This window comes from Coloeus monedula (assembly GCF_965178545.1).
Source record: "Coloeus monedula genome assembly, chromosome: 11".
In the NCBI taxonomy this organism is placed as follows: Eukaryota; Metazoa; Chordata; class Aves; order Passeriformes; family Corvidae; genus Coloeus; species Coloeus monedula.
Genome location: NC_138791.1, coordinates 1,854,139 through 1,868,287, shown reverse-complemented (window position 1 = coordinate 1,868,287; position 14,149 = coordinate 1,854,139). Strand labels below are relative to the sequence as shown.

Here is a 14,149-nt window from a genome sequence, read left to right as displayed (position 1 = left end):
ACAAGCAGGGATGGTGTGGAAATTGCTGTGCCAGTTTTGGTCAAGTGCAATACAGTACTGGCCAACACCTCCAGGATTGGGGATTTGCTCATCACACCAATCCTGCAGGAAACCCATGCAATTTGTGAATTCTTACAAAACAGGGAAGAGACTCACAGCATATTAAAAGTACTGCTACCAGAAAGGAAAGAGGAAAAAGGAGGACACAAAACAAGAAGAAACAGCAGCAATACTGTCTGCATTCCCCCTGCACTTCATGCTCGTGTTCCAGGTGTGGACAGAGCTCCTGGGACAGCCTCTGTCCCCAGGGGACAACTCCCAAACAGCTTTTGGGTTCAAAGCAGGACTTTTAAAAACCCCCCAAATATTCCAACTCAATATCCATTGTGAAATAACTCTACCACACTACTTCAACCCCCAAAAAGGCTACATCAAGTGCCCCTACTCAAACCCCTCTCCTTCTCCAAGCACACTCCCACAGGGAATTGGGCATTTGAGCAGTGTTTTCCCACAGGTCACCAGGACAGTGCCACAAGTCTCACCTCATGCCACGGGCACAACACAACTCTACAGCCATGCACAAGAGAGAACTAAGCTCTGACAAACAGCACTCCACAGCATTTCTCACCTGCCACTTGTATTATCCCAAAGTACAAACAGGAAAGGGAAAATATCCAGGGACTGTGTAAGTACAAAGCAAGAACATGCACTACAGAGAGGTTAAACACTGTCAAAGTTAACAGAAGTCAATTCAAACTCTCTAACTAATTAGTAGAATAATAAATGTCAGATTTCATAGGAGGACAGAACAAGCCCACATTCCACTACCCAGTTTCAAATTAAGATTATCCTTAGCAAAGATTCAGTTATGAAATACATTGTTTTAGCTCATTAGTTGCATTCACCCAGGCTGGACTATGTACAGCATTCTTGCAGATTGCCACTGCTCAACACCTGAGTGGACTAAAATCTGCAAGAACTGTCAATGAAGAACTCTCCAATCTACTATTTTTGTTCATTTTAAGGATAACAAACCTTTCAGAACCTGAATGAGTAACAAATGCTTGGTTTTGTACATCAGCCAGAGAATGTAACTGCTTTCAAGGAAGCAGGCAAAGGACAACTAAAGAATTTAAAATGTTTCTCATACTCATGATATGGAGTTCTTACTTTGAAAAAGTATTTTTGAGCTTCAACCCTGATGTGAATATTTTCTTATTTGCTTATGAATTCAACAGCAAACAAACCAATCCCCTGTTCTTTAGAGCTGCTCTTACAACACAAGTAACACCATCCCCAATGCTGTAGTCTGTCAACTTTACTTTGATGGGAAATAAAAACAGTACAACTTGTTCTTAATCTCAGGGCTTTGTATGGGTACAGTCAATAAAAATAGTTTCCAGAGGAAAAAAGCCACACAATGGATGTGTTTTGAGAAGGTTTTGCTTTAAAGACTGTGTGACCTAATGCATTCTAATCCAAGTCTATTCAAATTCAGAGGAGGATGAATTCAGCCAGCTAAACTAAACATGAAGCTCTTCATCAATTTGCCTCTTCCCATTTACAGCCTCAATATTTTGAGTATAAACATGCTGGAAAGATTCTCATCAAATCAGCTCCAGATTAAACACTTCACGTGGACACTGCCATGGCTTACAAGTTACAGCAATCCTGTTAATCACAAGAAAACAAAAGGCATCAAGGAAATACCTACTCTTCCCCTCAAACAAAACCGTCTGCACCAGGAGCTGGGAGAAGCATTCAGGCTGTTATTCTAGGCCAACACAGTAAGAGATAAAAGAAAAGAACAGAGGAAGTATAAAAAAAAAAATTTTAATTAAATGTTAGGCTAAATGAAAGAAAAAGTAACCTAATTTGCTTGATAAATGACAATTAAGCGCAGTAAAATTTTTAAGTATTCCTGCTCAAACCCAGAGGTTCACTAGGATCTATCCTTGGGTAAACCACTTTTTAATGATGGTTTTTCTCCTGGTATACTAGGAAGTCTCTGCTACTTTCTTTTTGCATTGCTTTGAGGCCTTCTAAAAGCCTTTAGGACCTAACAACTATCTATCTTTATGATAACGTGAAGAGCCAGAATAGAAAGCTTTTCTGTCGTTACTGCTCTGCATAAAGAATAAAGCAAGCACTGGCTCCTTAAAGACTCATCACTCTACCAAGGTCAATAATTCAGATTTTCTAGAGCGCTTTCATTGTGGTTTGTGCCATCCAAGATGGTCAGCCAGGCCTCTGAAGCAGCAAAAAGGGCTGTGAGGCAAAGAAACCCAAAGAGAAAGGGAGGACACCTTTCCCCACAAATCCCAGCTGACAAAAAGCCTCTGGCCAAAAACGCTTCCTGGGGCTGCAGGGCACTTTTGTACTGTTCCCAAGGTCCAGAGGAATTCTCACTTCAGAGTATCTTCACATTTCACAGAAGCCCATAAATCACCAGCTGAAGATGCAGGTGAACTCAGCAGTCAAAGGCTTTTGCTTGGCCTCAAGAGTTTTTAAACTATTCCAGAGGCAAAAGCAACAAACAGTGCTCACTCCCTCTGGAGTCCTGCAGCTCTGCACTTTCTCCTGCCAGCCCTTCCTCCACACCATTTTGTTATGGTTATCACAAAACAAAATTTAAAAAACCCAACCACACTTTAGGCCTGATTTCCAAGAGTTGTCTCTCACTGCCAGTCTAAGGAAAATCCAAGAAAAAGATGCTTGAAGGCAAGGAACAGCAGAAAGTGTCTCAGACAGAGCTGGCTTTAGCCCACAGGCCCAGAACTGCTGTTAATTCCATACAGGTATAAGACAAAACAGATCACCAGGAAGCTTCTACCTGAGCATTCCAAGTCCAAGAACTACACCCAGACTTAGAGCACCTTTAGTCTGATTTAAAATAAACACCAGCCCCCCAAAAAAACCCAGACTTTTAAATTTGAAAGAACATTTTTAGACATGCCTAAAAAGCATTTCTTCATGAAACTGAGCTTAATAGTTAAGCTCCACCCCATCTTTGCACACCCCTAAAATTTGCCTATTACTCCAGCAAAGTTGATAGACTGCAAGAATTAATTATTGACTTCTTATGCAAATATGTCTTCTAAACTCTTCACCACTCAGCCAACTGAAGCAAACAGTAAGCAAATGACAGAAAGGCAAGAAGGAAAACCATCCAGTGACTATTAATGGGCAGTGGCAGTTTTAGTTTAACTCTGTGCTCCTTGCCCCCAGCAGCGTTACCTCGATTATCCGGCTGTCTACAGGCATTGTGGTGCTGACCATGTGCACGTTTGGTGTGGATGTGGAGCGCTGTCTTTGGGACAGAGAGCCCTCAGAGGAAGGGTTAGATGGGTTGAAAGTGAAGGCATGAGGTGTAGAATACCTGTGCTGGGAGCTGAGAAGGAAAGAGAGAGAAAGGGAAAGTTGTGGTTATTTTTTTCCCCTCCAGCAAGTGAAAAACACTGTTCAATGTAACCTGTCCAAAAGCAATATACACATAATTCCAAGCAGAGAAAAAACTGGGACTTACACATCAACTAAACTATTTGGTCAGCTGAATCATTCCCAGTTTAATTTAAGAAGTAAATTTTAAAAACTTGAAGATCTTGTCAGCTCACATACTTCATTAGTGTGTTTAGCTGAGGTCTGTTTCTGCTGTTACAAATTTAGCCACAGTTCACCTCAATCCCCATCAAATCACGTTTAATACTCTGACAAAATACTGGCTCTGAAAGATGAATTCAGGACTGTGAAATTAAACAAACTGCTCATTTCAAGCCTGTTAAACGCACAGTTTAAGAGCTAAGCCCTGAATTTGTAAAGCTTTGCAAGACTGTTCAATGGTTTGCACAGAACAGCCAGCAAGGAAGTCATGAAACCCAACACCAGTTAAAAGGAGGCCAAGACTAAAATCCAGCTCAACCAAGAGTTATAAATCACAGCTAAGGCCACTCAGACCATAAGGATCCCAAAACACATACGTATCTTAACTGAAATGGGCCAGCCTTCACAAAACCCTTCAAAACATCTATTAAGTTAATAAGTCACTGTTCAACAACACTGGAAATATGAGTAAGATGGCAAAGATCAATTCCTGATGCAGTTCCCATTAAAGTAAAGAAATAAATACATAGAACCATTTACAAGTCAGCTACGTGCTCTGTGCCTCATTCCTGAACAGATTTTTCAAATGGGTGTAGAAAAAACAAAAGCTGGCCTGCTCTCTTCAGCCTCTAGAATTTCAAGGAAAAGAATACAGGCACACGTTAGGATCAGGGGACAGGCCCCTTGCAAAGGGACACATTTCAGCACTTAAAACTACAGGAATGTTCTCTTTAGGTATTCAGAATTTTCCTTAAGAGGAACATATTTTCAGTTCCCACTGTTCTCTCTTTAAACTCCTATCTGTCATCATAAATATCAGAGCATTATTTTAGTTCATGGATGTGAATCATCCACCATGAGACACAAACCCTTGATACACACTACCTGATCAGATAAATGAAATTAGTTCACAAAAATACCAAAAGGGAGCCTTGGATTTTCTTAGGCAGGAAAACAAAGGTCTCCAAAAAGCCTTTAATACCCTACCTTAAGATTTTAAGGCTAAAAATTAAAACTATAAAATCTCAACTCAATGCTTTGGTGGATCTAAGAAAGAACTGCCTGTGATGAAGTGGTGTTGCTGCCTTGCACATTCATCCCAACCTTCTATCAGATCGCTCTGCTTTGGAGGAGCTGGGGGTCTTTTGTTGCTTTGGATTGATTGTTTTGAAACAAGTGTATTTCCCAAAAGAGAAATGACAGGAAATACAAGCTTACCTAACAGGTATCCGGGAGACAGACTCCCGCATCCGTCTCATTGTCAAGGGAGGTAGTGCAGGGACACCACTGTCACTGATATTTGAATTTGGGAACAATCTGAAATATCAACAAAAACAATTACAGTTTCAACTGCTACACTACCTCCTGTACAATGCTCTTGAAAGCTGAAAATTTACAGGGCTGTTTCTTTGCAGCATGATTAACTTCATGAACACATTCCTATCTTTACATCATGTTTGTCCTCTGTGTACAACTAAAACCTCTGCCTTCAGACTCCCAAAGAAAAGTTCCACGTGTTCTTTCTAAACTTGAGAGACAAAATCTTTTTGTATCAGACTTCGGATTTTCCTGAAAGGGTACTTGACACAATTAAGTTCTATTAAAGCCAGGTAACACCAAGTGGCACAAGTCATCCTGCACTCTCTTAGTAGGAGAAAAAGTGTAACTGCATGACCAAGTTTAGTTATAAAAAAATTCAACCACTAAGACACATTAAAAACAATTACAGGCTTTAACACTTTTGCATAAAAGGACTTCTTCTAACATAACAATTGTCAACTTTTTGTAACTGGTATTAGGAAAGTATTATCCTTCATCTGTTTTCTCACCATTCACCATTTTCAACAGTAAACACCAACACTTCCAACAGCTAAAATCCAACTGAATCATGGCCTGGTTTATTCCTACCAAAAGTGTTGTGTGAGAGGAATTGCTGTCCCCCTGTTCAAACAGAGGGCATTAGAGCAACTGCCTGGCCATTCCAGGTATTTGTTTGCTTGTCCCAGAATACTAAAATTCAGAGAAAGAACAAAATGCAGTCAACATGAATGGCCTTCTCCCCCTGGAAACAGACACTCATTGCTGGGTGTTTCATGAAATCAATACACAATTCTGCACACCGACCACGGGGACTGCACTTCCCAACAATCCAAAAGGATCTCTGTGGTAAGATACAAAACCAACTGCCACGCAGAATTGCTGCTGCCATTAGAAAGGAACAGTCCTTACAAGAGCTGCCTGATGTTGCTCCAGTCCACACACATGGTTGGCACCTTGGTGCTGCAGTGCTCGTGGAATTTGTAGCCACATGTCTGACACCGAAAGCCATTGAGCAGGAACTTCTGGCAGATGTCACAGAAGGCTAGCTTCAGAAATGTCTTCCGAGCCTGGAAAACACAGCAAGTGATTAACCCAAGCTCATTAGTTCTTCATTAACCGAGATCTAGATCTTCAAACAGAAGAAATAAGCAACCATGCTAAAATGCTATCAGAGCCCCCAGATTGCTACTGAGCTTAAAACCACACTTGAATATTCTGGCATGGATTTCCAGTTTGGTTGGAAACCTGGAAAGTTTAGAAACACTGAGGGTTTTATTTACAAAAAAAACCAATCAAGGAAAAAAAAAGGACAAGTGTTCTGTGAAGTGCAAAAGCAATGTTTTTGCTCAGCAAGGTGACAGAGCTGTGTGAGCCAGGAGCTGGGGTTTTTGTTTGTTTCCAGTAACACTAAAGAGGTAGAAGAGCATCAGATCAGAAGGCCCACCTCATTTATTTTATTAGCCAAAACTCTTGGTGTTTATGATTAACCAATATCCCTCGCATGAGAAATAAATTCCTTAGTAATTAAAATAGTCTAATGCATTTCTACTTTTTTAAAATGGCAGCCTACTTTGCTTTTTTAGAAGCTTCTGAAGTATGAAAAAAGATTCAAATGAACCAAGGGGTTTCTTCTTCCAGAACACACTGGGGAGGAGGAAGGCTCCAAATTTCAGCTTCTTCCAGATCTGGAGAAAAATACTCATTTTCTGGTGACCAACTGCAGATGGCATTTTCTGTAGTTTTTTTTTTTAAATGTAATGTAGACATAAAATGACTTTGAGGTTTTGTAAATGAATCCTAACCTTTCACATGGATGTCAGTGACAATCCTTTAGGTTTGCCACTTGGCACAATGTATTTCTAGAACAAAACAATACAAAGGCTGAAATATAGAAACAGAGTTCCTTCCCAGGAAGGAGAACATATTGCAAGGTACAACTGTTAAGAGATGGGCATTATCTCTTTGAAAACAAAAAGGAATTTAAAAAAAAAAAAATTTAATTAAAAAACCACAAAGCACAAAACCATCTTCTACTTATTTGTTCTGTATGGAATAAAGAATCCATTTCTGAGAAGGAACTACAAACTAAAACCTTTCATTCCCCAAAGGACACTCTGTCAAATCACAAGGCAGCATTAACTCACAAAACAATGTCATGGCCTGCAGAATTAACAGCACCCCGAATATGCAGTACAAATACCACCAGTCCAATAAAGCTGCTGAACTTATCCAGCCTTTTTGACTGATAAGACAGAGACTGAATATGCAAATTTTCTCCCTTTACTGGACTCTAAAGATGTCGTTATCTTAACACAACAGTTACAGACATAGGCATTTATATAAAATAAAAATGGCAATCATCAGACCTGTGAAGAATATGCATGTTGTGAGCTTTGACAGTCTCTGACACCTGGGGATCACCAGTGTAATAAATACAATTCTGGCATTTCACTGCAAACTGATACTTAGCCAATCCAATTGGTGGGGAGCGGGGGTGAAGGAATCAACCACAACTTCTGAAAATCCCTGTGTCCAGAAAGCCAGAAGTTATCTAATGCCCAAAGCATTCTTTGGCCAAATATGTGGTTCAATGGATGCAACTGACACCAGAACACAGAGCAGGAGAAGCTTACAAAATTGTGTGTGGTGAGGGGGACATGATCGAGGAAGTCCACTCGCAGCTCCTCTCCAATCAGGGAGGCAGCATCTGTGTTCCAATCCAAACGCACTTTTTTTCTGAAAGAGAAAATGGGGACAACAAAATCACTTTGGAGATAAGCCTGGCCTCATCAACAACTATGTTTTGTGAGTTTTCTTGAGTAAGCTGAAAACAAATACCCAGAAAAGCATGGCTAACTTCTTACAGTGAGCTAGACAGATCTCAGTGTCTTTCACTCAAAAAATCAGAAGCAACCTGGAACACATTGCAAGCCACCTGTTTTTCTGCTCATTTTTTAACATGTTATGTATACATAATATCTGACATAGAGCACCTAGAAGGTTTAATGGACTCACAGAAATACCCTTATAAATGTAACAGGAATTATGAGTGACTCAGTGACACAAAAGCCATTATCAGGTGCTTGGGTACTGACATGACTGGTGACCCCAGAATGGCCTCAGTTACAGAGGTTACAGAGATGTAACCCCACAAATGCCTGAGGCTACAGGGAGCTTTAAACCCAAGCCTTAGGAGGCGTGAAGTTAAGTGCATTAACTCCACCAGACACCTTCACTCCCTCAGCTTCTAAAACAATCATTTGGTATTTAATAGCAGCATCCCCGGTCCTACAAAAAAATAAGGAATATCTGAAGTGAGATTGAAATCCAAACATTGGGAAGTTGTAGAGGAATGTAGAGCCTTAAAACTGAGCACACAGAACTGTTCAGGGAAGTGGGCTAAGAATCACTAACACTGAATTTACCAACTACAAATGCAGCATAGAAATGCACCTCAAATATGAAGGAAGGTATCAGTTCATCTAGAGCACAGCACAACCCTCACCAAGGGGCTGCAAGCACTTCAGTGAACACCTCCATTTTAAGTATTTTCAATATTTAGCTTTAAAACAAAAATAAAATTGTTAATACCCAGGAAGCTGACAGAGTTACCCTAGAAGAGGGCAAAGAAAGCATAATGGAAGTGTTCACAACCAAGCTGCTTTTAAAGAAATTAGCCAGAGTGGAAGAAAGCATGACTGCTGCTATTCCAAACCCAAGATCTTTACATTCTCTGGGTGGAAGTTTCACTCTTACCCTTTTGGTTCAGCAAGAAGTCGAAAAACTGCGCAGCACTCTGGCTGCAGACCTCTTACTTTCAGTGCCTTCATGAGACAGTCATGCAAGGTCATCCCATTTCGCACATTCACCTGTGGCCAAAGGAAAAAAAAAGCAACAAAACATTTAGGCATTGACTGCACAATTTCTTTAAGCTTTTCCGGGAATGGAAGGCCATTTTTTCATTTTCCTTAGAAACTCCAGGAAAGCTGCACAAAGTGCACTTTTGTGCACTCCTGCAAAGGAAGTTCTGAAGCCCTTTTATAACTTCTCTGTTTCTTACAATTACTAAATTTCTATGAAACAGGATTTTATACAAGTAGCCCATAGAAGGAATAGAAATGCAGGCAAATAAAGTTACCTCAAGTACAGAAAAAGGCTTAATTTAGATTTCAGGGAACTTTGGGTAAGACTATTATTAGGTACACTGAGCTCCAAGAAACTGAACAGAAGTGTTCCCTCAAGAAGTTTCACTTCAGCTTTAACCCCCACACTTCACTGTGGGCATTCAAGTGAGGAAAATGGTGACAGAACTGTCATACAGGCATCATTGTTTAGGTCAGCCAACAACTGTCTTTTAATATGAAACATGCTCATGTACATCAGAAAATTCACAGCACTGAGGCAGCGAATCCACAGCTTCTCAGAATACAGATACAGCGCACGTTTAAAATACATCCTCTAAAACCAACCAACTGCTGACCATCACTTGATCACAGTAAGACCCTTCTGAAGCTGGGCATTTCTCATGCCAGATCCACGTCCCAGTGGCAGCAGTGGGATTCTGAGACAAAGGCAGCACAGACTCACCACGGTGCGCTGCTTGTTGGGCAGGAAAACACGGATGGTATTGCTGGTTTTGGATGTATCCGAGATTTTGCCATCGTCGGACGCCCGGCGCTGGTAACCAAACTGCTGGACAATGGTTGGTGAAATACAGTTGGGGCCATCAAAGACAGAATCCTTGAGCCCAAACCCATTGCTGATGGTCTTCCAAGCTCCCTGGATGTGCTCCATTGATGCGGCCTACGGAGAGAGAGTCAGGAAGATGGCCATGTCCGTCACTCGAAGTGGTGCTTTCTCCTCCTGACACAACGAACCTCAGCCTTTGCTGGAAGCATCTGAAGCTGCACTGCCTCGTGATGTGATCAACCTACACATGCAGGGTACAGCTCAGCCACAGCTGCACAATCAGCCTGACTCTTGAAGGCATTTGACTTTCTACACACAAACAGAGCACAAGGAATAGATGTGTACCTCCTCCCACTGCACCTCGGGGTCACAGGAGCACTTCACCATGTTAATCTACATAATCATTGTCTGAGGGGCCTTCAGGAAGGCAGCCAGATCACAGAATCACAGAATATCCTCAGCTGGAAGGGACTCACAAGGACCATCAGTCCAGCCCCTGGCCCTGCACAGACACCCCAAATCCCAGCCTGGGCATCCCTGGCAGCGCTGTCCAAACGCTCCTGCAGCTCTGGCAGCCTCGGGGCCGTGCCCATTCCCTGGGGAGCCTGGGCAGTGCCCAGCACCCTCTGGGGGAAGAGCCTTTCCCTGATCTCCAACCCAAATCTCCCCTGACTCAGCTCCAGTCGTTCCCTGGGTCCTGTCCTGGCTCACAGAGAGAAGGGATCTGTAGCCGCAGGCCAGAACAACAGTCCTATAAACCAGATATGCCACACAAGCATTAGCCCAGACTGTTAAAGAAAAGAGGCTTAACAGGAATTATAATATATAAAGAATTAATTAAGGAAACTGGTTTTGTCACTGATTTTGGGGCTTTGGTTATTTGGGTTTTTATTTAATACTATCACAATTTACATAATATGAAACAGCAAAAAAATTTCTCAACCCTCACACACACTATGCTCTGTTACATTTCAGCATCAATAAAGCCTGGGAGAACTGGGATTGTTCAGCCTGGAGAAGAGAAGGCTCCAGGCTGACCTAATTGCAGCCCTCCAGCACCTGAAAAGAGCCAACAAGAAAAATGGAGAGGGATTATTTACAATTAAAAGGACAAGGGGGAATGGCTTCAAACAGACAGGGATTAGGTTTAAATGGGACACTGGGGAGAAACTCTTGGCTGTGAGGGTGGGCAGGCCCTGGCACAGGGTACCAAGAGAAGCTGTGGCTGTCCCTGGATCCCTGGAAGTGTCCAAGGCCAGGCTGGACACTGGGGCTTGGAGAACTCTGGAGTAGTGCAAGGTGTCCCTGCCCATGGCAGGGGTGGCACTGGATGGGCTTTGAGGTCCCTTTCAACCCAAATACTTTTATGATTTTACAAACATCTTCCAGTGCAAGGACACAAACAACCCCCTCCCCTGCACACTTCCAAACCAGCACACGTTTTTGCACATGCAGGGACAAAGACAAAGGTATCATTGTATGTTTTCCCCAGCTATCCCAACTGCAATGCAGCTTGAACTCCAAATTATATTCAAACATTGTATTCAAAACTAAGCAAAACCAAAGTCTGTACTGAAATCAAACAAGCTAATTCAGAGCAGCCAACACTACATTACTGAACACCTGTCATCAGCTGCTCAAGTCTCATTTCATGTGTGGTCCTGCACCTCCTTTGTTGTAAATTATTTGAACCCTCCAATACATTTCCTTATGTTTATGTCAGAGAAAAGCCAACGGTGTTTGTTTCACTGAAAAAGTTAAAACAATGGAATTCTTGGATAAAAAAGATCTCTACTAATGTTAAGTGTCCATTCTGGGGTGCCCAGAAGGATAAGGTGAATTTCAGAGTGTTTTCCTTCACAGCACAGCTCTGAAAGGCCATAGCTGCATTTGCAAGTAAATTTGCTCCAGACCTAAACCCAGCTCTGACCAGCAGCCAGAAAGGAAATGTAACAAAGTTCCAGAGAAAGGTTTGGTTTAGGTGAAGTCATCACCACTGCATGCAAACCCCAGAGCAGCAGAACTCTCAGCCTCAAAGAGAACTTTCAGCCAGTTCCTAAATATCTCCTTCACTGACAAGGTACACAGTGACAACATATCCTCACCTTCCCTCCTGCCAATCCCTGTCATTCCTGAATCCATCAGCTGTGCAGGTCCAGTTGTCCAAAGGTGCCAAATATTTAAATGCCAGTAAGATTTAAAACTCAATGCCCAGTCAAAGTCTAACAGGACTGCCATATTTGGATTTTTTTTTTATTTTTAAATCTATGGCATATAAATTTTTAAAAGAGTTTTATATTTGATGTAAAAAGGGAATAAGGAATAGGAAGACACTGAGATACTGTGAAAAATGGAAGGGAGATAAAATTGAGGAATACAACCAAGTTCACCACACATAAGCACCTACAACATCTCACAATTCCTAGGCATCAGGAAGGTGAAAAACAAGTTACGTTCAGTTGCAACACCCATATAATGCACATGGCAGCTGAAGGAGTAACTACTTAGATGGAAGCAATAAAAACTGAGATAAAATGTTAGATAAGAGGGGAAAGATGAAACCCAGAGAGCTTCCCTTAACTTACCCCCTATGGGAAACTCCTTTGTTTCACCCTTCCAGGTAACAGATGAGACAAAACAAGAAAAGGAGCTCAACTTGATTTCTGTGCTGAGAAGCCGAGATAAGGAATGGCAGGGCAGCCATCAAAACCCCCTTGTTGTCCTTGCTGATAGAAGCTGACAACAGCCCAACGTTACAGCCTTTATATTTAATATTTTGATATGCTGCCAACATTTCCTGAAAAACTCCAGAGAAAGCAGGAAATGACAAAGAATTCAAACTCGCATTTTGACAAAAGATAAGCTTCATACCAAAAAAGTTACTTCCCTGCTCTCAGGGTATTCTCTCTCCCAAACACTGCACACTGAAGCACAGACTGCCAGGGAAGATCACAGCAATGTATTTTAAGGTTGTTGCACACACAGAAAAACAGACAGCAACTGCTATCAGCCTTCTGTATATCCAAATGTCAGTTCTATCTTTAATTAGGCATTTGCATCCTTCTCTCCCAGGATCTTTGCCTCAGTAAGTGCTGGACAGTCTCAAGACTGTGCATGTCTGGCACAATCCTCCCCTCCAGCAACACCCTGCTCTCTCTTGCCACTGTCCTTTATCAGTGGGGTTTTGCCATCTTTTTTGGCTGAGGATTGAGTTCCTGGCAGTCTGGGTTTGCTCACAGATGTCGAGAGTTCTTTTCCTAGAAAGTGGATGTGCCACACACACCATCCTTAGCTCTCCTTCCTTTCCTAAACTGAGAGCTCTAGGTTCTACTTGTGCACTCAAGGAGGAGCCAGCACTGAAGGGAACAGATGAGAACAGAGGTCAGACCTGGCCTGGAGCTGACAAAAACCTGCCAAGTGGCCTGAGGGTGGAGGGGCACGGGAGAAGAAGGGGAAGTTTAACAGATATTCACAGTCTCCTGGGGAGAGACAGGGAATCCCTGATGGAAAGTTGCTAAACCTGCTCTGGCATCCACTGTACAAGGGCTTGCAGCTGGAAAGGTGGAGCTTGTTGAAGAAACCCTAATTGTCCTGCTGCTGACTCTTGCAGCTATGCCCAGACAACCCTCTGTGGCTGACAAGAGGTTCCAGGGCCTCACAAACACCTCTTCACTCGGGCCAGCAACAGTCTGGTTGAGAACATTCAAATTCTGGTAGTGCATGGGCACCAATGCTCACTTCTCAAGCCTTATTCCAAATTATTATCATGGAAGAATAGACAGTCAGAAAAGCTGCTGCCTAGGAAGTGATTTTCAAATGACTTACACCTTTCCTCTGCCCTCCAGTGCATAGAAAGCTGGCTTAAAATTTATATTAATACATACAAAACTATCCCCTTGGAACTCCAGCAGCTCACTGCATGCACAGGTATGAGGGAAGAGAATTAATACAGAACCTAACTGACCAGCTTTGAGCTGACAGAACATAACATTTAATGACACAACCTAATATTGCACAGCCACACACAATTTCTAGCTCATTCAGGGAACACTGAACGGGCACAACAGCAGAACAAAGCAGGCAGACCATCTCTGGACACAGGTTTGAGTCCACCTCAGCAGGTAATTCATGTGCAGAGCACAGCTCACCCTGCAGTGTCCTGTAACCTGGGCCCTGGCATTGATTAGTTTACTCCCTTTGGGTATTTTGCTCCAAGCAGTAATTGATTAAAGGCATTTTTACTCACTATGCTCATTTACTCCAGCTCCCCCAAGATCCATACCAATCCACTCCAGTGAAAAGATATTTGAAACTATGTTCTAAGGAGAAATTTAATTTAAAATAAAGGAGGAAAGATTTTTACGATGATGCCTTCATAATTATATTTTTTCTTAGGTTTGTCTATTCCAGAAAAACTAGCTTTTCTCTCTTAAAATTAATTACAAGCATGTTTCTGAAACATAATCATTATCAGACACTGGATTTATGTTTATGCCATGCTCAAATAATCCACTGCCAGCTGGGTATTTTCATGCATCTT

At 42.0% G+C, this 14,149-nt stretch overlaps 1 protein-coding gene across 8 annotated transcripts in view; it reads right to left on the bottom strand.

The window, feature by feature from the left end:
* Positions 1-14,149, bottom strand: part of RAF1 (Raf-1 proto-oncogene, serine/threonine kinase) — a 65,405-nt gene that overhangs the window by 10,328 nt on the left and 40,928 nt on the right. For 5 of the 8 annotated variants that reach the window (XM_082288861.1, XM_082288858.1, XM_082288860.1 and 2 more), the window contains 7 exons: positions 9,508-9,723; positions 8,677-8,789; positions 7,554-7,656; positions 5,830-5,987; positions 4,819-4,917; positions 3,238-3,391; positions 1,715-1,774 (listed from right to left, as the gene is read on the bottom strand). In XM_082288861.1, coding sequence (XP_082144987.1) covers positions 1,715-1,774; positions 3,238-3,391; positions 4,819-4,917; positions 5,830-5,987; positions 7,554-7,656; positions 8,677-8,789; positions 9,508-9,714 — 894 coding nt within the window. In that variant the 5' untranslated portion in view covers positions 9,715-9,723. The remainder of the gene's footprint in view (positions 1-1,714; positions 1,775-3,237; positions 3,392-4,818; positions 4,918-5,829; positions 5,988-7,553; positions 7,657-8,676; positions 8,790-9,507; positions 9,724-14,149) is intronic. The other 3 variants (XM_082288862.1, XM_082288863.1, XM_082288864.1) reach the window with 3 other exon arrangements.